Below are 23,830 nucleotides of genomic sequence, written 5' to 3'. Positions count from 1 at the left end.
GTATTACAGATGTGAGAATTATACATTAAAACACAGATTTTTAAGTTAGACTTTGAATTTGGATGTCAGTTCCACTATTTCACACACATATATTACACAAAGTATTTAGTTCAATTACATCAGAAGTAACTGCAATTAAATTACAGAAAAAATTAGAGTAATCCCTTACTTTACTTGTTCAAGGGAAATGTAATTTTATTACAGTAACTAGTTACACCCAACACTGCACATCACATACTGTGCACACAGGTATATGTGTGTATGTGTCTAAAAAACACTGTAAGTGTAACATTGTGCGCTTTTGGTACATAATTAATTTTTTTTTAAATTATTTTATAATAATTTTGTTATAACAATATTTTTATAGGATTACTCTATTTTTTAAATTATATAATGTATATATGTAATGTGCATATTTATTGTTATTTGATTAACTATATAATTTATATACATGTAAATATACATTTTTAAACAATTTCAATTTTTTTGTAACATTTAACAAGCTTTTGCTTCATTCCGCTTCATTTTGGACTTGTTGTAATTATTGATCGCAGATTTATCTTTCCTTTGATGTGTTGTAAAAATATTTACTGTGTTTGTATATTTTGTTATATAATATAGTTATATAATATAAACATATGTATATTTTTGAAATGAAATAAATAAAAATAAAAATGTCAATATTCCAAAGTATTGCGAAGATACAGCCATATGACCATGCTTTGGCATGCTCACCTTCACATTCATTAACTATGTAAACGAGAACTGTTCGATCAATAAAAAAGCTTTTGATCATTTTTGTCAGCACTGTCTCTAGATGTTAAATTCCAAATTTGGTGCAAATCGGACAAACGGTCTAGGACGAGTTCGAAAAAGTATGTTTTTCAACAAATTCAAAATGGCGGGAGATTTGTGTGTCATAACATGACGTCATAGGGTACAATCGAATGGGCATCATCCAAGGGTTTATAGGAAAGAAGAAGTGTCCCAAATTTCATTACTTTTTACCATACGGTTCTATGGTAAACCCCTAATAAAGTTCACATAATCTGGCAAGCACGGGTGTGCATTTCATATGTGTGATAATTCCTAATGGAGCAGAAGTGCTGCCAGCGATCTGCTTTTATCTCAACACTCATATTTCATCACTCGACTGACGCCCCTGAGACACACTTTATCATTACTTCACATGAAACAAATCAATGAGCACAACTGACCCAAACGAGCGAAGGCCTTGCACTGACTTCTCCTCCACCCATATCCAACAGGAAAAACAAAGCTATTTTGGGACAATGTAACTCTCCCCTGTCTGCCTTCGGATATTTGCCGCCCATTGTGGTGATATAATGATCTTTTTCATACAGCTGCAGGAATGACTCAAGCTAAAAACTAACCAATACTTCCTAAACCTGTCTCTCCATTAACCAAGCACCATGCAGTTTTACGCAACCAGCTGTTTCCTCTTTTCTTTGAAAGTGCTGATACCTGCTGATGTTTCTCAAACTCCAGTTTGATGGGAGACTTGATGCAGTTGCAGGTGTCGTGATAGGTCTGTTTAAGAGCAAGATCCATCAGGTGTTTGTGATACGCTCCGGCCACATTTCCACAGATGAAGATGATGATATTGGCCAGGATCTAGAGAAACACAAAACAACATCAGTCAAAGACACCTTTGAAACATTGAAAATAAGTTTAAACCTGTATACCCATTCTGCTCAGGTTTAAGCATTTGTGTGAGAGCTATTGATGTGCGGACCACTTTGGAAGACGTAAACAACACTGGTTTCAATTTTGTAAGAATTATTATATATCGTCACTGTCATTCAGATTTTGGACACCTTGGATGTCCAAATTTGCTGTTTTTTTAGGAAATGGAAAAATCACTGTATACTTTTAAAGGTTGACAAGCACTTTTTACTGGTTAGATATTTGCAAAAATCCCAGTGACAAATGTAAAGGGTGACTAATATTAATGATTTATGGCAAAAAAATAAAAATTATGTAATATGGAGATACAAGGTTTCAGAAGAACATAAATCTGAAACTGGAAGTGCTTCTGGACCAGCATTGGTTACGTCTTCCAAAATGGTCTATATAAATAAGCAGTCAGTTAAAGGCTATATAGTATCGAATACAGCATTAAAATACCATATAAAATGTATTATTGTGTGTATTAAATAAACTCAAAAAGTTATGCACAGCAACCCAAATGGCTTTTGATTGAGTTTCAAACGACAGAGGAAAGAGCACATTACCGTAAGATACAATCAGCATAAGCATTGAGAGAGAGAATGCAAGTGTTACATTGATTTAAAAGATATTGATCAGGAAAAGTAAATCCGATTCAGTCCACAAAGAGCTTTCAGCTGCCAGTCATGCAGCGTGAGAGAATCTCAGTAGAATATTTTAATGAAAATATAGTGAACAGTCTGCTATTATCCATTACAAATGGAAAGTATGAATAATTAGGTTTAATGGGAACAGCTGAATTTGCATACAATAAAATAATTATTAAAAAGACAAATATTATTAGTGAATGCTTTAGGCTCATGAATATTAATGTACAGGTGCTTTAAAGTGTTACCAAAAAGTTTGTGTGCATTTAAAGTTTATTAATGTTTTGTAATATGTTTCCGGTAAAATTCCAAATAAAGTTTATTTTGTGCTTGATCATGTGTCTCTTCCATTGTAAGTGCCTTATTTTTTCTTTTTTTTTAACTGGTGGATCAAACTTATTTTCTGTGCAAATCGACATTATGCCACAACAGCTGTCAATGGAGCTTAACTCTGTATTGAACCCTGAGCATTCCTTTCATTTGCCTCACTGACACGGTCAATCTCATCTGCAGATTCTTCTCCATTGTGACATCCATTGGTGATTAGAGGTGAGCACAGTGAATAACAGCAGACGAGGTCATTAAAGTTCTGCTCAGACTGCGCAGACGTCTCCCATTTTAATTAGTCTAGAACCTCTTGCTAATATCACTTACTGACGAAGATTAAACATCATCCATTGCAGGAAAAGACACGCCAATCTAGATCAATTAGCAACACAGTCAATAACAGCTCCTTAACACAATAAGAAGGCTCATTGTTTGTCTTCCACATATTGAACATGGCAGATCAAAATTTAGCAGAGATAATCGTTGAAGAACTATTGTTTAGTGTGCACACGCACAAAAGGATTTTTATAAAACCCTTCATAAATACCAGTCAGGGGAAGACATGTCATTTAAACTTTAAAACGAGCAACATGCCACAGGAAAATGTTTAAAAGCAGCACGTGCTCTAGAAATATAGCTTTACGTTTTTGTTTAACTTTTAGACGTCACTTGAGAGCTTAACTCCATTAATAAGAGTGAAATATTTAATCAAATGTGTGTATAAAAGAGAAAACAGAGTTTAAAATGATTCTGCCTGTATTATTAGGCTTCACTCACACCAGTAAAAGAATGCATACGCACGGTCCCGTAGTGAACAAAGGGATGGATGAGACAGCGCCAATTAAATATTTAGAATTAATTTTGATTTAAGATTTGAGTTGGATTTTACAAGAAGGTGTTTATGAAACAATTATCACGCAGTACAAGCGCAAATAACACTTCTGGATTTAATCTCCGTGATAACGTGGATCTAACGTATGATATAGAGAGAAATTAAATGTGTGAGAGGCATTAATACTTATAATTGTTCTTCTCACATTTGAGTTCACCAACTCGCCATCTGTGTCACCACTTCCCATTGTTTCCAGAATTCTCCCGTCAAGTTTGTTTTTAATAGATCACAATCTTTGCGTGGAAAGTGACATAAGCACGGCCCCGTTTTGTGCGTACGCAACGTTTATAAATGAGACCCCAGTCAAGTTCTTTCACGCTAGACTGAATCAATCATTTCTTTTTGAATCTTGCTTTTGTACACAGGTTGGAATTTAAATAGATGTTGGAATAGAAAATGACCCTTCTCAAAATCTTGCTATAAAATAAAAATATATAAAATAAAAAGCACAAACTGATTTGTGCTCACAGAAATGACCAAAGTAGTCAAACCTGTTCAGCATGTACTCAGAGGCGTTTACCATTTTGGGGGCCCTAAGCAAAGTCAAGACCTGAGGCCCCCTACACATTGTCTAACATTTTTGTTTGAATTACAGCAGTATTGAGTACATGGAATTAATTAGACATATATACATACAAATATAAACTGGATTTTTTTTACGTTGAACAACACAACAGCACAAAATTCTCTACATTTTGTTATAAGAGTAAACCTTCTTGGTTTTGGGATGAAAAAGTGTCCTTTGTTTTATTCAGAATAATAAAGAATGCTTTTAGCTACAGTATAAGAAAGTAAAAGGTGCAAGAATCTTCTTTTCATGCTACTTTTCATAACATTGTTTTGCAATATTTGTAAAATTAGTATTAGATTTATTTTCTTTTGCTTTCTTTCGTTTTTGAGCACCGCTTTGATAAGTGCACTTCATTGCGTATATCTGAGTGTCTAAATCAAGCGTCAAATGATTTTACCACTTGTAGCAACTAAGGGTCCCTCAAGCTTGCAGGGCCCTATGCATTTGAGTGGTGGTTAACAACGCTACTGCATGTACTCGACAACCAATGGTGGACAATGTGCTGCTCAAGATACGCAGAAACGTTGTCATCACACAGCTCTGCAAAAACGACTGAAAGCATACATATTGCATATGCCGGGCCAGGCCATTTTGTAAAAAAACACTACAGCACATGACGCAGGTGCACTTAGGGCGTGTCCGAATCCACTTTTAGTTTAAGACCGAAAAAATGGTCTGCGCGCCAGGTGCGTGGTCCAAAAGGGTTGTACCTATATAACTTTAAATTCTTTATGTACACACCTCACACGAATCACTCATTTATACACCAGAGATGGGGGACTCGAGTCACATGACTTGACTCGAGTCGCAAATTTAAGGACTTGTGACTCGCTTGACGAAATAGAGAAAATGACTCGACTTGACTTGAGATCCAGTGACTCCTGACTTGAATTGACTTGACTTGAACTTCATGACTTGGCAAGACTTTACTTTATAACAACTGTAATTAATTCTTTTAAATATACGTCGCAACATTTTTAAACAAAACGCAAGACACGGAGCGGAACCAATGATCTGAGTCTGCCCAGTGCACGTTTCATGACACTGCACGAGCACAGAAATACAGCGCGCCAAATACAGAGAGCAAAGGAATCTCCCAAGAGGTTTTCTTTTCGATATAAACACTTCGAGACTGACAATATGGACTAAGAAGATTTGCTGTATGCATTTACAAAGGCGGGATATCGACACTTCAAAAAGAAAAGGTATGTAAGATGTTAACTGTTATTTGACTAAAATCTGAGAATGTGGAAACAGCATTGTTTTTTTATATTATTTGTCTCTAAATTTATATTAAGTCTGTCATTAAATTAAAGTAATTATAAGTTATTAATCGCATAATTGTAATTCGCGACGTCAAATTTAAAATTCGATGGCGTTAGCCTCTCAAAAGTGCTTTATTGTGTTACTCTTGACACACGGAAAATAATAAGGAATTGTACCACAGTATTTTATCAATTTGTGATGTTTCTCTTGCATCCAAAATCCTAGATATATAAGCAAAATGGCTGTAGTAGGCATTTCACCTCGTTAGTTTATTTAGGACGTATTAAAGTAACAATAATTTTCCAGAATAGCAACGCGGGCGGCTGCCAACAGTTCAGTACAGATGGGCTACAGGAAAACGCGTCTCTCCGCAACACAATAAAAACTTTTACTGAACGAATCCCAGGTATTGAATGAATCGATTGAGTGATTCAGTAACCCATTCTTGCTTGTTCATGAATAAATGAGTTTTAAACGAATGAGTTAAATGAACGCTTCTGTGACTCACTCATTAAAACATTTGCTACAACCTGCTAGCGTCATAATTAAAATAATCATTTCATACTTTATATTCAAAGTGTTGTATTTAAAATATTATTATTTTAAATGTATAATTAAGTTCATTTCTGAGGAAAAAATAAGTTATGGTAAATAAAATATGATTTTATTCTGTTTGGTACTGTGACTTGACTCGATTTGACTTGATCTTTAGCAGGACCCGACTTGACTTGCTTGAGGTAAGCAGCTGACTTGACTTGCTTGGTTTGTTTGCACTGTGACTTGAGACTTGCTTGAGACTTGATGGCAGGGACTTGAGACTTGAACATGTGTGACTTGCCCCCATCTCTGTTATACACCCTTAACTACTGTATGTTTTTATTGTAAATACCCTCTATAATTTTTGCCACATTTGCAGTAGATTGTTATGCTGTAAATATATACACATTTTTTTCTTACCTTGTCTCTTATCCTTAACTGTCTTCACTTTTTTTCCCTCTCTCTCTCTCTTTATACATTTATTTATATTATTATTATTATTATTTTTACTGTTGTATTGCTGTAGACTGCCTATGCCCTCACAAAAGAATTTCAATGTATACTGTCACTACATATGACAAATAAACTGGAAACTTGAAACAGGTGTTTAAAAAAAAAAACAGCACAACAAGTAGATGCCTTTCTACCTCTGATACTAGCATGAAAGGCAGATTTATTTACAGTAAGAGGCTCGCGACCTCTTTAACAACAGCACTATATAAGGCCTGGTCCACCTGCCGGTAGACACACCTGTATCTCACTGGGACAGTTTTATAGCACAGCTCCTTAGAGAGCGGCCCTAGTGCATAACTCTTCAGTAATCACTGAATGAAAGGATGAAAGGATGAAAGAGGTCAGTCGTAAAAGTAAATGAGTGCAGACCGGGACCTACAGGGAACAGTAGCTTAATTACAAAGCTAATTCCCACACAGATGCGACTTCATTATTTTTCCAACCCCTGAACACGAGACATTTGTTTGCCGAGCATGTCAGAAGTAAATGTCCAAAAAGTAACAGGAACTGGAGCCCCTTTAAAGGCACTTACAGGGTATGACCTGCAGATCTTGTGTGCACCTAATTTGAAAGAGGCTGCGATATTTTTAATGAGAGGCAGGAAAGCTTGATTAACTACAAGAGCATAATGTGAAAGGTCTTTAAGGCTGTGTTTAATCAAGCTCACCAACAGCAGGAGAACAGCGTGGAGGACTGACAGAAGTGCGTTTGCTTAAAGAGGGTGTTTGAGATTTGAAAATGTGAGCGAACAACAGCACGAAGAACTCATAATAACAATTTATGTCTTTCTGCCACTTGATTCCTGAATGTAATGCCGCATGCTCTCGGACAACCTGACAGCCAGTATTTTTGTGTTCCCGTGGACCATGTGACTAGAGTGTTGCCTTGGTGATGTGCGCTGTGTTTAGGTCTGGACTGAAAAACAGAGCTGCTTGAGATCTGTTTAGAAAAATGAAAAAGGCACTGGAAAATCAATAGACAGGTAGACATGAGTTACTATTTAGGTCGTTAAATAGAACACCAGTAACAGAATGATGGGCTTGGTGCAGGTGATGGTGTTGACAGAGAGAATGTACGGTGGGGTCCAAAAGTCTGAGACCACCTTGAAAATTTCATTTAAATATGAAAATATATGATGAAACCGTCTATAGAAACTCCTGAAGTTCATGCCAGCTTGAATTGAGAACAACATGGGCCAGATTTACTAACAGCTTGCGGCAGCGCAAATGTCTTTTTTGCCGTAAAAAAACTACTGTCTGTATTTACTAAAGACAGGCAGTCAGAATTGGCACTGAAAAGGCGTGGACACAGATGTTTTTGCGACTGACATTATTGAATATGCATTTGTAGGAGTTTCCTCTTCAGACGCAAACTTCATGGGAGGAGAGTACTTAAATGAATCACACAAGGCAGGGCTCTAGAGTGCAACCTTATTTTTCAATGGTGCGACTAAAAAAAATCTGAGGTCGCACCGGTGCGACCAGCCGTTCGAGGGAGAAAAAAAGTCTCCGCGACTCTGAAAGTCTCCCTGTGATTCAACAACAGACACACATTAGGCCCATATCGTAGTCTAAACCAATCAGAGATAGTGAAGGGCGGACCCCCCTCTGATTGGCCGTGGTCCAGATTTTCCTGTACGTGTGTGTACCAGAGGTCGCGTTAACCGAAAATTCTCTGTCATTGCCAGATTTTTTTTTACCAGTGACGGAAAAACCTGAAGGCCATCTGTCCGTCATTTTGACGGATTACAATGAGGACAATTTGTAACTCCTCGTTTCCCCTCATTAGAGCGTGATATGCTCGCGAAGGGACGTGCGTGTTTTCACATGTCATTGTTACTGACTAGACATATGTGATGTGATCTGGGAAAACCTATCGGATGTCGCGCTGGGACGCGGTAAAGACAGTTCACCTATCAAAGTAAACCACATAACATGAAGAATGAAGGAGTAGCAATGCACATTTCCCGCCAGTCCTGTGTAAACTACGGCATGCAAAGGTTTTTTTTATACAATGTTTTCGTGAGATGACAGAGCTCCCCGTCTGCAGCACCGGGAGTTATCCGATCGCAAAACATACAAGGGACGATCAAAAGTCCAGACACTATGCACATGATAAACAAGGTAAAACTTGCTTCACTGCTTATTAGTTGTTGTCCGTAATGTTTGCTAGTTTCCTTGTGTAGTCATAATGGCATAGCTCTCGTTCTTTAAGTGCGCCCGCACCATTTTCCTTACTTTCGTTTTATTCAAACGGTTTTGTACAGTATTTTTATTAAATTGTTATTAGAGTAAGTCTTTTACCACTGTAAAGTGACTTTTCCTTGTGATACTGGACTGTTGTGCTTTTATTTTCATCACTTAACTTTAAACCCATTTTCCTCCATATTCCGTTCCTGAAAATCCTAGCGCTTCAGCCGACCTCAGCCATAACTTTTGTTACATACACAAGGTATGAGCAAAATAAAAACTGAATTTGGAAAGGGCTTGAATATGGTATCAAAAACTGTAATATATAAATTTGCACCATGTGTTAGGTTTTCCCAGATCGAATCACATATGACCATAAACATTAAATATATAGATGAATATAAACAACAACGGCTTTATTGGGCGTTCAGTTGTATTAAAATAGGCTACAACAAGTTCTGAGACGCAAGTACAACGCGATGACATCATGAACATACTAATTACCACCTAAAGCAACCTTGCACCATAGTGACGGGTAATAATAGATTATGACGGATTTTTTACGAGCCTGTCAGTCAAAATGATGGACAATAAAAAAGTCTAGCGCAACCTTTGGTGTGTACGTGTGAAAATGCGTGTGCTGCAGTCAGACAGAGAGATAAACACTCTGGCAGTTAAACAGAGTGGATGTAGCGCGGGTGATGAGAGAAGATGAAAATATGGAGCGATTGTAGTCTCATAAATTATTGACGTGTAAAACAAGATACACACATGCGTAAACAGTTTCACATGAATAAAACCTCATTTACGTGCACAAAGTATAAATATACATTTACAAAAAGCAATTCATGTGTGTAAAACAAAACAATTTTCTCATAAAGTACGTTTCGCAAACATACGACTGCACAAATATTTCGAAAGATTAAAATGTACACGTTTATTGTGTTATGTGAATGTGCAAATCGTCACTCACGTGTGAATCGCCTTGGATGTGTGTGTGTGTTTTGAGACTCTCCTGGCAGCGAAACCCCTCCCACGTGGGTTGTCATACTCTTTAGCCAATCAGATTCAACCTTACCATTCAACCAATCATAAACGCGGAGAGCACAGGACTCAAGGAAAACAGCTCTGCGCACCTTTTGCGCAGTTTGACTTACTTCCTGTGTTGCCAATTAGGTGATTTTTCAGCCCCTTTAAGCGAGATATTTTCCAAAAGGCGGCTAGCTACAGATCTATGCGCCCATACAAAACGTCTCGGGTTACTTGGCTGTAACCCTGTTTCCTGAAAAAGCGGGAACGAGATGCTGCGTTTCAAACGCTATGGGAACGAGAATACCAACGCCACTGCACTGGAAGTGTCTGGACACCCCCAAGGTTGTGTGGTGTGTGTGCACAAGCCGAGAGGAGGTCTCAGACGTGAGTCTGGGATGTAGACTCCAGGACACTTGCGCATGGAGTAGCATGGACATCCAGACTATAAAATCTCACAAATGTGTGCGGAGAGGACCAGCCCGCAGCATCACACACTTGCTGCAAGGGGACACCTCTTGCTAAGGCCATAGAAGATGAAACCCCCCTTGTTGAATGAGCTCTGACTCCTAGAGGTGAAGCTTGACCGCGCGCCTCGTAGGCCAGAGCAATAGCATCCCTCACCCAATGTGACATAGTCTGCTTGGTGGCCCCTGCCCCACGGTTGCGGCCCCCATAACATATGAAAAGCTGCTCTGATTTACGCCACTGGCTGGTGCGGTGGACATAATTTCGAAGAGCACGTACTGGACACAGTAAGTGTAATCGTTCCTGCTCCAACGACATGAACGGCGGAGGGAAGAAAGCCTCAAGAACAACCAGATGCACGGTGGAGAACGGAACTTTAGGCAGATAACTCGGGTGAGGATGCAGAATAGCTTTGACCATCCCAGGGGCAAAAATTAAACAGGAGGGCGAGGTTGAGAGTGCCTGCAAATCTCCAATTCTCTTAAGAGAAGTGATTGCAGTTAGAAAAAACTGTCAACATTCGACCTGTTTTGGCCACCAGAGGCCCCCATTGTGCTTTTGTTTGGTTCCATTGTTCCCTTCATTTTTAGTTATTGGGTTCACCTGTGTCTTGTTTCCACCAGTGTATTTAAGCCCTCTGTTTTCTTTTGTTCTTCGCTCCGAGTTTGAGTTTGAGTACCCCTTACCCGTGTATTTCTTTGTGGAACTGTGGACTTCTTTCTGGAACTGTGAACTTCTTTGTGGAACTGTGGACATAATCCTTTTGGAAAGTACCCTTTTGTGTTTCCCTTCAAAAAAACCTTTTTTTGATTTTTGGACCTTGTTTTTGGTTTCCTGAGTTTTTTCCATTTTTATTTTGTGCATTTTCTACCTTTTTTGTGGCATTATTATTCGTTAGCTGAAGGAATTTATGTTGGTCCAATAAACTGCTTTATGTGACTTACTGTGTCTGCCTAACCTTCTGGGTTCAACCCTCCTCTAGTGGCTAAACCGGTTAAGTGACGGTTTCTAACACCGGAGACCCGAGTTCAAGGCTGGGTCCTGACAGAAACTCGGAGCCATCATGAACCCAGAGGCAGCCAGAACCCAGGATGTCATTGCCACGTTGTCTCATCATGAGGGGGCAGTCCAGCGTCATGAAGCCATGCTGGATCAGCAAGAGGCCTTAATGGCGAAACACTCGCAACTTCTGTCGGAGATGCTGGCATCCATAAGACAGATGTCTGATAGACTTCCCCACGCAGCCCCGGCCGCCTCAGCATCGGCAAATCAAGTCCTCGTGGCAGCTAATCCTCTGGCTGAGCCCCGTCTTCCACCTCCTCAATGATTCTCAGGTGACCTGAGTTCTTGCAAGGGGTTTTTAACGCAATGTGCTCTCTCCTTTGAACTACAGCCCTCCTCCTTTCCCACGGACCGGGCTAAGATGGCCTACATCATCACCCTGCTGTCCGGGAGAGCCCTGGACTGGGCCACTGCGGTGTGGGAGGCCCAAAATTCCTGCTGCGCCAGCTATTCTGCCTTTTTAGGAGAGTTTAAGAGAGTCTTCCAACACCCGAGCAGTGGCTCGGAGGCATCCAAACAGCTTCTGACTCTCCAACAGGGCCGTCGCAGTGTGACCGATTATGCCATCCAATTCCGCACGGTCGCAGCAGGGAGTGGTTGGAACGATGAGGTGCTCAGGGTGTGTTTCCTGAGGGGTCTCTCCCACGCCATTCAAGATGAGCTTGCCACACGGGAGCCGTCTGATGATCTCGAGTCAATTGTCAAGCTGGCCTCACGCATCGACAACAGCCTGAAAGAGAGAGAACTCAGTCGCAGGCCTCTCTGTCCCTTCCCGACCAGCCCCAGCTCCGAGTTCCCACCTCCGTTCCCACCAGCTTCTCCAGAGCCCATGCAGCTAGGGGGCACCCGCATCTCCCAGGCCGAAAGGGATCGCCGGATGAGAGAACACTGTTGCCTATACTGTGGCAAACCGGGCCATCTCCGCTCTGCCTGCCCCGAGCTCCAGGGAAACTTCCCATCCCGTGCAGCCCAGGGAGGACTGTGACGGGAAACATAAACTCCTCCCAGCCATCCAACTCCTGTTTGCTTATAGCAGTCACCCTTTCCTGGGACCATCGAGAGCTACCCCTTCGAGCCTTGGTAGATTCTGGGGCCGCGGGAAATTTCATGGACTGTACCTGGGCGAAGAAGAACGGCATTCCCTCGGACTCTCTAGCCACTCCATTGAGGGTCACGGCGCTGGATGGGAGACCTCTGGGACCGGGGTTAGTTACCCAAGCCACTGCCCCTCTAGGGCTGGCAGTTTCCCAACACCAGGAAGTGTTAAGCTTTCACATCATTCGTTGTCCTGAGTTCCCCCTCATCCTAGGTTACCCCTGGCTCCACGACCACAACCCTTACATCGACTGGTCCGTGGGGTCGATTAGGCAGTGGGGCCCAACGTGCCAGGCTACCTGTATCTTCTCGAGTTCCCCCGACCCTTCTCCCGAGAATGTAGAACACATCGACCTGTCCCGAGTTCCCCAGTGTTACCATGACCTCAAAATGGCCTTCAGCAAACAGAAGGCCACCACGTTACCACCCCACAGATCCTATGACTGTTCCATCGAATTGCTTCCGGGCACATGTCCCCCCAGAGGCAGGATTTTCTCTTTGTCTTCCCCTGAACGAGACGCCATGGACTCCTATATCAAGGATGCTCTGGCAGCGGGTCTTATTCGTCCTTCCACCTCTCCCGCAGGAGCAGGATTTTTCTTCGTGGCCAAGAAGGATGGAGGGCTACGTCCGTGTATTGATTACCGAGGACTCAACGCTATCACGGTTCGTAACCGGTACCCCCTTCCTCTCATGGCCACAGCGTTCGAACTACTGCAAGGAGCATCCTTCTTCACCAAACTTGACCTGCGGAACGCATACCATCTCGTACGGATCAGGCAAGGTGACGAATGGAAAACTGCTTTCAACACTCCCACCGGCCACTACGAATATCGGGTGATGCCCTTTGGCCTGACCAACGCCCCGGCTGTGTTCCAGGCCCTTATTAATGATGTGCTCAGAGATATGCTCAACCTCTTTGTGTTCGTTTACTTGGACGACATCCTCATCTTCTCGAGCTCCCTCCAGGAACACACAGAGCAGGTCAGAAAAGTGCTCAAACGCCTCCTGGACAGTCATTTGTATGTGAAACCCGAGAAATGTGAGTTCCATGCTTCTCGGGTGCAGTTCTTGGGATTCATTGTGGAACCTGGTCACATCCGGATGGACCCCAAGAAGGTAGAGGCAGTGACAGACTGGCCCACCCCAACGTCTGTCAAAGAAGTTCAGCGATTCCTCGGCTTCACTAACTTCTATCGGAAGTTCATCAAGAACTTTAGTTCCATAGCAGCCCCTCTCTCTGCTCTTACTAAAGGAGGCAACGCTAGGTTTCTTTGGGGCACGGAAGCTGAGGCGGCCTTCCAGAAGTTAAAACTACGCATCAGCTCTGCCCCCATCCTGACGCTTCCGGCTGCAGATAGAACCTTCGTGGTGGAGGTAGATGCTTCGGATGTGGGAATCGGAGCTGTGTTGTCTCAGAGGGGTGAGGACAAGAAGCTCCACCCTTGCGCCTACCTCTCGCACCGACTCACACCGACCGAGAGGAACTATGATGTGGGGGACCGTGAGCTCCTTGCGGTCAAGTTGGCGTTGGAGGAATGGCGACATTGGCTTGAGGGGGGAACTCAGCCATTTCAAGTTCTCACGGACCATAAAAATCTGGGGTACATCCAGCAGGCCAAGCGGTTGAACTCCAGACAAGCTCGATGGTCTCTGTTCTTCAACCGGTTCCAGTTTGTTCTCACTTATCGACCCGGCTCAAAAAACCTCAAGCCTGACGCCTTATCACGAGTATATGCTCCCACCGCTCGGGAGGGTACGGACATGCCCATAATCCCTAGTACCAGGATCGTGGCTCCGGTCTCTTGGAAGATTGAGGACACTATAAGGCGAGCTCAAGCCAGGGAACCGGATCCGGGAGGGGGGCCCGCCAGCCGTCTGTTTGTGCCAAAGGCAGTAAGGTCTCAGGTCCTTTCGTGGGGACACTCCTCTCGACTCGCGTGCCACCCGGGCACGGGTCGCACCCTGGAGTTCATCCAAAGACGGTTCTGGTGGCCCACGGTTAAGGAGGATGTCAGCACCTTCGTCAGGGCCTGTCCAGTTTGCAATCAGGGGAAACCCTCTCACCTCCGTCCTCAAGGGTTACTCCATCCTCTGCACATTCCTCGCCGACCCTGGTCCCACATCTCGTTGGACTTTATTACTGGTCTTCCCCCGTCCCTAGGCAACACCGTGGTTCTAGTTGTCGTCAACAGGTTTTCTAAGGCAGCCAGGTTCATTCCCTTGCCGAAGTTACCCACGGCGAAGGAGACGGCTGAACTGGTAATCAATCATGTGTTTCGAGTCTTTGGCATTCCCCAAGACATGGTTTCCGACAGAGGCCCCCAGTTCGCCTCGAGGTTCTGGAAGGCCTTTTGCCAACTCCTAGGGGCCACAGCCAGCCTGTCATCAGGTTACCACCCCGAGTCCAACGGCCAAACTGAGAGAATGAACCAGGAGCTAGAGACCACACTAAGATGCATGGCTTCGAGCAACCCTTCCACCTGGTCGTCCTTTATCGTTTGGGCAGAGTATGCACACAACACTCTACGCTCCTCTTCCACAGGAAGGTCCCCGTATGAGTGTCAGTTTGGCTATGCCCCCCCGCTGTTCCCTGATCAGGAAGCTGAAGTTGGAGTACCTTCAGCTCTGAACTTCATCAGACGCTGCCGACTTACCTGGAGGAAGGTTCGTCTCAACCTCCTACGCTCCTCTCAGCAGTACCAACGGCAAGCCAATCGACGTCGCAGACGTCGGTCCCACCCTGCGCTCTGGCCAGAGAGTTTGGCTCTCTACAAAGAACTTACCTCTACGGGTGGAGTCCCGTAAGCTGTCTCAGAAGTTCATCGGCCCTTTTAAAATAGCTAGGAGAGTAAATCCCGTTACCTATAGCCTGCACTTACCCAGATCTCTTAAGATTAACCCTACTTTTCACGTTTCTCTACTTAAACCTGTTGTTTTTTTCCCCTTTTGTCCCGGCAGGCAGACCTCCCCCTCCGCCTCGTATCATCGGGGGCCAGCCTGCTTACACCGTCCGCCGGATACTGGACTCCCGCCGGGTGCAGCGATCCTTGCAGTATCTGGTGGATTGGGAAGGCTACGGTCCCGAGGAGCGCTCCTGGGTTCCTGCCAAGGACATATTGGACCCTGACTTAATTCGACAGTTCAAGGCCAATCACCCCGAGAAGCCTGGTAGGAACGTCAGGAGCCGTTCCTAGAGGGGGGGGATTCTGTCAACATTCTACCTGTTTCGGCCACCAGAGGCCCCCATTATGCTTTTGTTTGGTTCCATTGTTTCCTTCGTTTTTAGTTATTGGGTTCACCTGTGTCTTGTTTTCCACCAGTGTATTTAAGCCCTCTGTTTTCTTTTGTTCTTCGCTCCGAGTTTGAGTTTGAGTACCCCTTACCCGTGGACTTCTTTGTGGAACTGTGGACTTCTTTGTGGAACTGTGGACTTCTTTGTGGAACTGTGGACATTATCCTTTTGGAAAGTACCCTTTTGTGTTTTCCTTTGAAAAAACCTTTTTTGATTTTTGGACCTTGTTTTTGGTTTCCTGAGATTTTTCCATTTTTACTTTGTGCATTTTCTACTTTTTTGTGAGGAATTATTCTTGGTTGTCTGAAGGATTTTATATTGGTCCAATAAACTGCTTTATGTGACTTACTGTGTCTGCCTTACCTTCTGGGTTCAAAACTCCTCTAGTGGCTAAACCGGTTAAGTGACGGTTTCTAACACCGGAGACACGAGTTCTAGGCTGGGTCCTGACAGACATGAATATGAAATGTAACCTGAATAAATATTAATCCAAACTTGTGTCTGTTGTTTCTCTTATACTATGCCATTTAAAGTTTTTCAAACCCAAATGTTCCAAAATAATAGTCTCTAGTCACAGGTTCTTTGTGACACATTCATTCATATTCAGGTATGCGAATGTAAAGGTTAACCGGTCATAGTGACCCATGATAAAAGAAGAAGTAAAGTGAAGAAATAGTTTTTATAATATACAGTCTGCTTGGTCAACATGTAATGTCTCATACACACCACTCACTACATTTTATTAAGAATAAAACAACAATAGAACAATACCCAAAACACAATAGAAAATGTAATGGATTTATTAGTTATAATAGGAATTTAGTTTTGGTTTTAATGCATAAAAACCCAAAGGTTCATAATGGTACTTACAAGGAAACCCATTACATTTTCTATTGTGTTTTGGGCGGAGTTTTTGTAATAGAATGTAACGTGCAATGAAAAGTACAGGTTTTTGATTAACTCATCTTATTTTTATAAACATAGCATCATGTATGTCTATCTACATACAGTATAAAATATAAAAGACAAAACACTTCTACATACAACAATTGTATGTAGAAGTGTTCAAAAATTGCACTTTGTTTGCACTGTTTGTAAAAATGTTAACATAAAAGACAAAACACTTCTACATACAAAGTGCAATTTTTGAACACATTAAAGTGCAAGAGGCGCCTCTCCCACTATCCATTTTAACGGTGGCTATGGTGACCTCCCCCGCTGTCAGATACATCGCTGCCACGAGCATTGACGCGTCCGCGTCCATATAGGTCAATTCTTTATTTCATTAACTGCGTGTATACTTCTACACTGCACAGAAATGTCTACCTATGTGTCTGTATGGTTGTTTACGGATTTAGTGGCACACACCAACACATGTATAATTACAGAGAGTGGTCTTGTGCTACCACCTCTCGTCGCCAGAGGCTGCAGTGCAGCTGAACTTCCGGTGGACTAAAATGCGCTTTGTAAAGGTCTTTGCACATACAATCCGAAATTTTCGTATACGTTATTTCGTATTCGTCATCCTAAAAATTCGTCACGGACAGAAACGTTGCTCACTGAGTCCGATGCATATTTTATTAATCCGTTGCGAAAAAAATTGCAAAACAATACAAAATGGAGTCTTCAAGCAGGAATGACGATTTTGTTGTCCTCTCTCTTCTTAAAAAGAGAAAAATAAAGAGGAAATATTGAGTCCATCCAGTCCGGGTTGCGTAACGAGGAAGGAGAGTTCCACCTCCTTATCATGGAACTGTGGGATTATCCTGACCGATTTCAAATTTACTTCAGGATGTCAGTTGCTCAGTTTGACGCGTTGCTAGCGATACTGAAGCCACATATTATAAAGAAGACCACCAATTTCCGTGAACCAATTGATCCTGAACAGAGACTGGCAGTATGTCTAAGGTGTGGACACACGCGCGCACACACTCGCACCAAACTGTGGCATCGGACGAGTTTTACATTAGGGACAATAGCCAAAACACCTTTGAAAACGATTCCTACGGATGCGAAAAACGCAGAAAATCGAACCCAGTCCGAATTTTTTTATGACAGACGAAAATATCGGAGGCAGTGTGTAAATGTGATTGACACAACGTGAGGTCGTATTTATTTTTTAACGTCCGAAATTTTCAAATGTGCAATGGGCTTAAAGAATTACATTTTTTGAAAATGCAAAATAGCTGTAAGTGTATGAGGGATATATAGGTTTGTTTGGGGGACAGAAAATACCGTTTTTACAGTAGAAAATCCACTATGCCAATAGAAAGTCCCCATAATAAGTCTGTGTGTCATTTTTTACTTTAACTTCGGGGCAGGACGGACAGTTAATCCGAATTGACATATTTAGGCCTATGTGAAGTTCAAATTTATTTTGATTTTCATACCAAAGTTTTGGTATAAATAGTGTCAGTTTTCTAAATGTCCTTACCATTACACCCTTTGATGGGCACCTGTGCCCTATATGCAACGCAGAAACTGCTGTATTGAACTAAACTGTCAACTTGACGCATCAATTCATCTGGCAAAAAAGTTAAGCTATTTTAAAGGAAAATTAAGGAAATTTCTATAAAATATTAGTGGTTAATAGATTTGTTATCACTTACATTCATTTGCTGGAGATAAACAATTCAGTGTGTGCCTGCTGCACAGAAAAAATTTGTAAAATTTGTACTTTCAGGGGTACAATGGCTTGTCACTGGGGCAATACCCTCAAGGGTACGCCTGTTGTACCCTTTCACATGGGTACGTATCTGTACCCTTGCAGTTTGTACCTTTCAAAGGCAAATATGTACCTCTGCTGACTAAATTGTACCTTATAGTGCTGTGGTACCATTATGTACCTTTAAAAAAGGTGCAAATTTGTCCTTTTAAGGGTACTGCCCCATTGACAAGCCTTTTGTACCCTTCGATGGCAAATGTGTACTCCATACAGCACATTAAAAAGTCCAGAATGCCGTTTACCACATTAAACATTCAAAAATATTACATTCTCACATTTTTCACAGGATGAATGTTTCCAGCTCCATCTCAATGTGTCATAACAGGATGCATGCATTGAGCAATTTTACTTTTTGAAAAACAGTTGTTTAGACTCTTTAACTTTTTAAAAAGAACATTAAGAACAGCAAGAACATTAAGCTTAATATGTTAAACTTTTTTTCAAAATCAGTACATCGCATTTCACTGACCTTTTTTTTAACTGTGAAATAAAAAATGTAACATTAAGTAATTTCACTTTTTTAAAAACAGCACTAAACCCCATTTTAAGTATTTTTTTCTACTGTATTCTACATTTTCTAAAAATAGTTTTTAACATCAAGAATCTCAAAGCAATCGTTTTCCAACAGTACACATTTCATTATGTGTAACTTTATACCCTTAAAACATTTGATCTCGAACACACATTTCACCAAACACAATATTACACATTTAATTTGAACTTTTTAAACATTCTTGAGGATCACAAACAATTGATCATCAGCAGAGTACGTGTCAAGGGCCTGAAAGTCCATCTCTTGCCCTGGTTTTACAACACTCCATTCAAAGTCAACTTTTACTGCACATGCATGGAAGTGTGAATCATACGACATCGGTATTAAAAACTTGCCACACAGAAACCATACCGTATTGACATTTAAAATGTATTTAATTTGGAAAAATTGAGTAATTTCCTCTGCATGGACATAGTCAACTATGAATTGAATGCTGAATTAGTTTCATTAAGGTGAAGGTTTTTCTTCTACACCTTGTGCATGGATATGGTTGTGGCATTTCTAGCACAGGATATGAATTATTCGGGTGACAGTTATTGGAAGGGGCTTGCCACCCACCTCAGTAATCTTCGCAATGCTGCAGGAAGGTCAGTGTCTTCTTCATGAAGGGTGGATAAGCCAAGTTGAAAACATAGTAAGCACTGAAGGCTGTGATTATCCCTTCTTCAACTCCTATTCCCCTGCACACCTCCACACCACCCACTTTAACAAGGACTTGAACCCTCTTGGACAAAGCCATTTTCCAGTCAGTTTCTACCAACTGTATGGTTGGGTATGGAGTATCAGCATTACACTGTGAAAAAAAAAAGTTAAACATCTATCAGTAAAACAATGAACATCTGTCAGAACAGCATAATGTATCAGAGTATTACAAAGTGAGAGTTCAACAATAGTTTCATAGCTCTCCCAGTGTGATTAAGCTCTCAACATTCTCTTTAAAGATGTGGGGCAGCAGAATCAGTGCTGCACGAAAGTCAGAATCTATTGTAAAATAAAATAAAATAAAAAACTAACTCTTCAATCATTGATGTATTATAATATAATTATACCCCCATAAGTGATATCCGCTACTAATTGTTAATCATATTTCAGCATCGCAGGACAGAGTGCTCCATATGCTTTTAAAACACTCTCACGGAGCATTGATGTCATATTCCGATCGTTCTGCACAGCTCTTAAATAAGTTGAACACGTCAGTTTCTGAACTGTCTCGCTCCCTCACACTTTAATCAAAAGCAAGGTCGGAAGACAGAATCCATGTTTCACGTGGCGCATTCAGAGAATATATTGGTCAGCTGGGTGTGAATGTGCTCAAAAACATGTTGGCTAGTTGGATTGTTTTGGATTTGGACTGGACTGCTTGTTGATTTGGATTGCCCTTTTGGATTTGTTTGCTTGATCTCCTTTTTCATGATCATGGAGCCAACAAGACCTCCCCTGTCTGGGAGTATTTAGAAATGGTTGCTCATAATAAGGCGTGTCATTGATATTTTTACTGTCTCAGTATCATTTTAATCCTCACTATATGGCTGTATAAACTGTCATGTCTATTATTTAAATGTTCTAGGTGAAATGCTTGCTGTGTCAAAAAGAGCTGACATACAATAACACCTCATCAATCCTCATCGAGCACTGCATCACGGGCATGCACAAATGACACACTAGTCAAAGTAATCTTTAATCATTTTTTCTTTATTTAAAAAATGAAAGAAGACTTTAACATAGACTACATTATAACACAAATAAATTGAAGATCTTTGGAGGGGTAAGCACATACAACAACGATTCACAACAGACAACTGAACACCTGGGGCCCGTTTCAGAATGCAGGGTAAGTGCAAACTCAGAGTAAGTTAACCCCGGAAAATGGGATACTCAAGGTTTTCCGTTTCAGAACGCAAGGTATGTCAAACCCGAGAAAGCGGGGTAACTCAAGCCTGTTTCAAAAAAAGAGGTATCTTATACTCAGAGTGAGTAACTATAGTAATCTACTCTGTGAACCTAACCTGGTCGGGAGCAGGTTTTATTCCACAAACCCAGGGTTTGTTACAATCTCCGTCTCCTTTTTGAAGCGCGAGTAGTGTTGAAATTGCCTACGCCATTTGTTTATTCATTCGTTTTCCTTAATCGCGCACGATTTCGTCACACAGACATTAAAATGGCATGTCCGTTTATTCAGGAACCTGTAGATGAGGAAGCTGCATTAATTCGGAGAGAGTTAAATTTACGTCGGGAGAGAATGGTGAGGCCCCGTTTGGATGTTTTATCATTTCCGGAGGATTTTTTATTTGAGCGATATCGTTTTTCTTTACAATCCATTACATATATCCACACTCTGCTTCATCCTTACATCACAAACCTCACTCGTCGGGGCCGTGCTCTAACATCTGAGCAAATTCTTTGTATGGCCTTACGTTTCTTTGCTAATGGTAGCTTTCTATATAACACCGGGGATGCAGAACACGTTAGCAAGGCAACAGTATGCAGAGCGGTAAGAAAAGTGTGCCTCGCTCTCAAGCAGTTTTTGCAAGTTTTTGTTAAGTTTCCTGGCCATAAACCTGTGAGAGCCGTCAAAGAGGAGTTTCACAGGATTGCAGGTGAATGGTGTACATCTTTCTAAATTAGGCTGATCAAATAAATGTTGTTCTGCTAAGAACATCTTGCTGCCACCTCTGGAAGTAAGCTAATAATTAAAATGCCCTTTAGGATTTCCCAATGTAATTGGGTGCATTGATGGCACCCATATTCCCATCATCGCTCCTTCCCAAAATGAGGCCGATTATGTCAATCGGAAGTCCATCCACAGCATTAATGTGCAGGTACACTGACATGGCCTAATGTTTCATAATGTCGAAGACTGTGTCCAAGTACAGTAACTCTAATGTCTTTGTTTGTCACTGTAAAGATCATATGTGATGCTGCACACATAATTACAAATGTGGAGGCTAAGTGGCCCGGCTCGGTTCATGACTCACGGATATATCGTGAGTCATCTCTGAGCAACAGAATGGGCCAAGGTAAGTAAATGTATGCACTGAACACATGGTCATGTCTGTCTGTCTCTCTGTGGAAAAGCACTAAACCAATGTGACCTTACAGGAGAGATCGATGGCCTGCTGCTGGGTGATAGGGGTTACCCGTGCCAACCTACACTCATAACCCCTTACCCAGAACCTGAGCCAGGCCCCCAGCAGCACTTCAATGTGGCACACAACAGGACAAGATCCCGGGTGGAGATGACCATAGGCCTGTTGAAATCACGTTTCCAGTGCCTACGCCACCTCAGGGTGACCCCTGAAAGGGCTTGTGACATTATTGTGGCATGTGTTGTTCTTCATAATATTGCCATTATTAGAGGGGAGCAACACCCTGCCCTACAAATTCAAGACCCTGAGGAAGACCTCATACACCATGGGGATTTCCAGGATGGAAGGGTGGTCAGAGACCTCATATGCCGCAATGTCTTTGGACACTAATGAACCACACCAACACAGGACTGTTAAATAAACTCAATTTAATCACATGTCATTTTGTCTTCTTTCTGTCCTACAAATACAAAAGCAACAGTTATGTTTCCTATAAGGTTGTAAGACTGTTCCACTTATATGTAGGGAAAAATTGGGAAACAACAGATCTAGAACTGATGATGAAAAAAAAATTGCACAAAGCCAACCACAGTGAAAGACATGTTGTCATTTTTAGGCCTCACAGGATTCAGTAGGCACTATATTCCTATGTATGTTTCACTGACCAAACCACTCAGACAGTTGATCAAAGAGCATGGCATGAAAAATCTGAAAACAGAACTTCAGTGGACACAAGAGGCTGAACGGACGTTCATTGACCTCAAGACACAGCTAGCTCATGCCGCACACCTGAATTGTGCCAATTATGAGTTACCTTTTTTCCTGGATGCCTCAGAATCTGGCTCCAGCGCACATGGTGTCCTGTTTCAGAAAGACCAAGGCAGGAGAAAAGTGTTGATGTATGCGAGTGTGTTGTTAGACTGTGTAGAACAAAGACAACCACTTTGTTCTCGATTTGCAGCGGGTTTAGCTAAAGTTGTGCATAAAACATCACACATTGTAATGGGCCACCCACTGACAATACTCACCACACACTCCATCATGTCATTCGTAAATTCAGCATCATTCACATTTTCACCACTGAGACAGAGAAGAATAGCTAAGATTTTGACCAGTCCCAATTTCACATACACACATAAAGGCATTAATATGGCTGATCTGATGGGAGATGGACAGCCACACGATTGTGCACCCATCACTGAGAGAGCATCCAAAGTAAGAGAAGATCTATCTGCGGTGCCATTGACAACCCCACCGCCAGTTATGACATTGTTCACAGATGGTTGTTGTTTCAGAGCAGAGGATGGGAGCCTGAAGGCAGCCTATGCAGTAGTTGAACAAGTGGGAAGCTCATTAGTGACAAGGAATGCAGGGAAGTTAGAAGGAAAACAGTCAGCACAGAGAGCAGAGATGATAGCAGTGACAAGAGCCCTGTACTACGCTGGTGAGACCCGTGTGAACATATATTCCGATTCAGCATATGTTGTAACAGCTGTCCACGTGGAATTGCCCTTATGGCAGAGGTGTGGTTTTATCACATCCTCAGGTCGACCAATCACGCATGCATGCGAAGCCAGAGACCTTTTAGAGGCTCTGATGATACCCAAAGAGGTAGCAGTTATTAAATGTCCAGGACATTCCAAAAATGATTCCCCTATCACTGATGGAAACAATGCAGCTGATCTAGCTGCCAAAACTGAAGCTGGCTATGTTGCAACTCAGCAGGTGGTAAGATCAGATAGAGCCTGTAGTGATCTTTTGCCTCGTTTCACTCGAGAATACTTGGTCAAAGAACAACAGAAATCTGCCCCTGAAGAACAATCAGTCTGGTCACAGCATGGAGGCATCTGTGCTAGTGATGGTCTATGGCAAGCGCCAGACGGACG

The 23,830-nt window shown here is 41.9% G+C and overlaps 2 protein-coding genes across 4 annotated transcripts in view; one reads left to right on the top strand and one right to left on the bottom strand.

Moving 5' to 3' along the window:
* adcy2b (adenylate cyclase 2b (brain)) overlaps window positions 1-23,830 on the bottom strand; it is a 113,180-nt gene that overhangs the window by 33,110 nt on the left and 56,240 nt on the right. For all 3 annotated transcript variants that reach the window (XM_057354239.1, XM_057354240.1, XM_057354241.1), the window contains exon 4: window positions 1,486-1,635. In XM_057354239.1, the coding sequence (XP_057210222.1) occupies window positions 1,486-1,635 (150 nt within the window). The remainder of the gene's footprint in view (window positions 1-1,485; window positions 1,636-23,830) is intronic.
* On the top strand, window positions 20,947-22,347 carry LOC130566640 (putative nuclease HARBI1). The gene is made up of 2 exons (XM_057354256.1): window positions 20,947-21,875; window positions 21,958-22,347. Exons 1-2 carry the CDS (start codon window positions 21,740-21,742, stop codon window positions 22,332-22,334), a joined length of 513 nt encoding a protein of 170 aa, XP_057210239.1. The 5' UTR covers window positions 20,947-21,739; the 3' UTR covers window positions 22,335-22,347.

Source organism: Triplophysa rosa, linkage group LG16 (genome assembly GCF_024868665.1).
Source record: "Triplophysa rosa linkage group LG16, Trosa_1v2, whole genome shotgun sequence".
Taxonomy (NCBI): domain Eukaryota; kingdom Metazoa; phylum Chordata; class Actinopteri; order Cypriniformes; family Nemacheilidae; genus Triplophysa; species Triplophysa rosa.
Note: the sequence above shows the minus strand (reverse complement) of the source record. Positions and strands in the feature narration are given on the sequence as shown.

Excerpts from the sequence above, each read along its gene's own strand:
- LOC130566640 (XM_057354256.1), top strand. The coding sequence starts at position 21,740 with ATGTCTTTGTTTGTCACTGTAAAGATCATATGTGATGCTGCACACATA. Across the intron at positions 21,876-21,957 it reads GAGCAACAGAATGGGCCAAG|GAGAGATCGATGGCCTGCTG; the intron begins GTAAGTAAATGT and ends GTGACCTTACAG.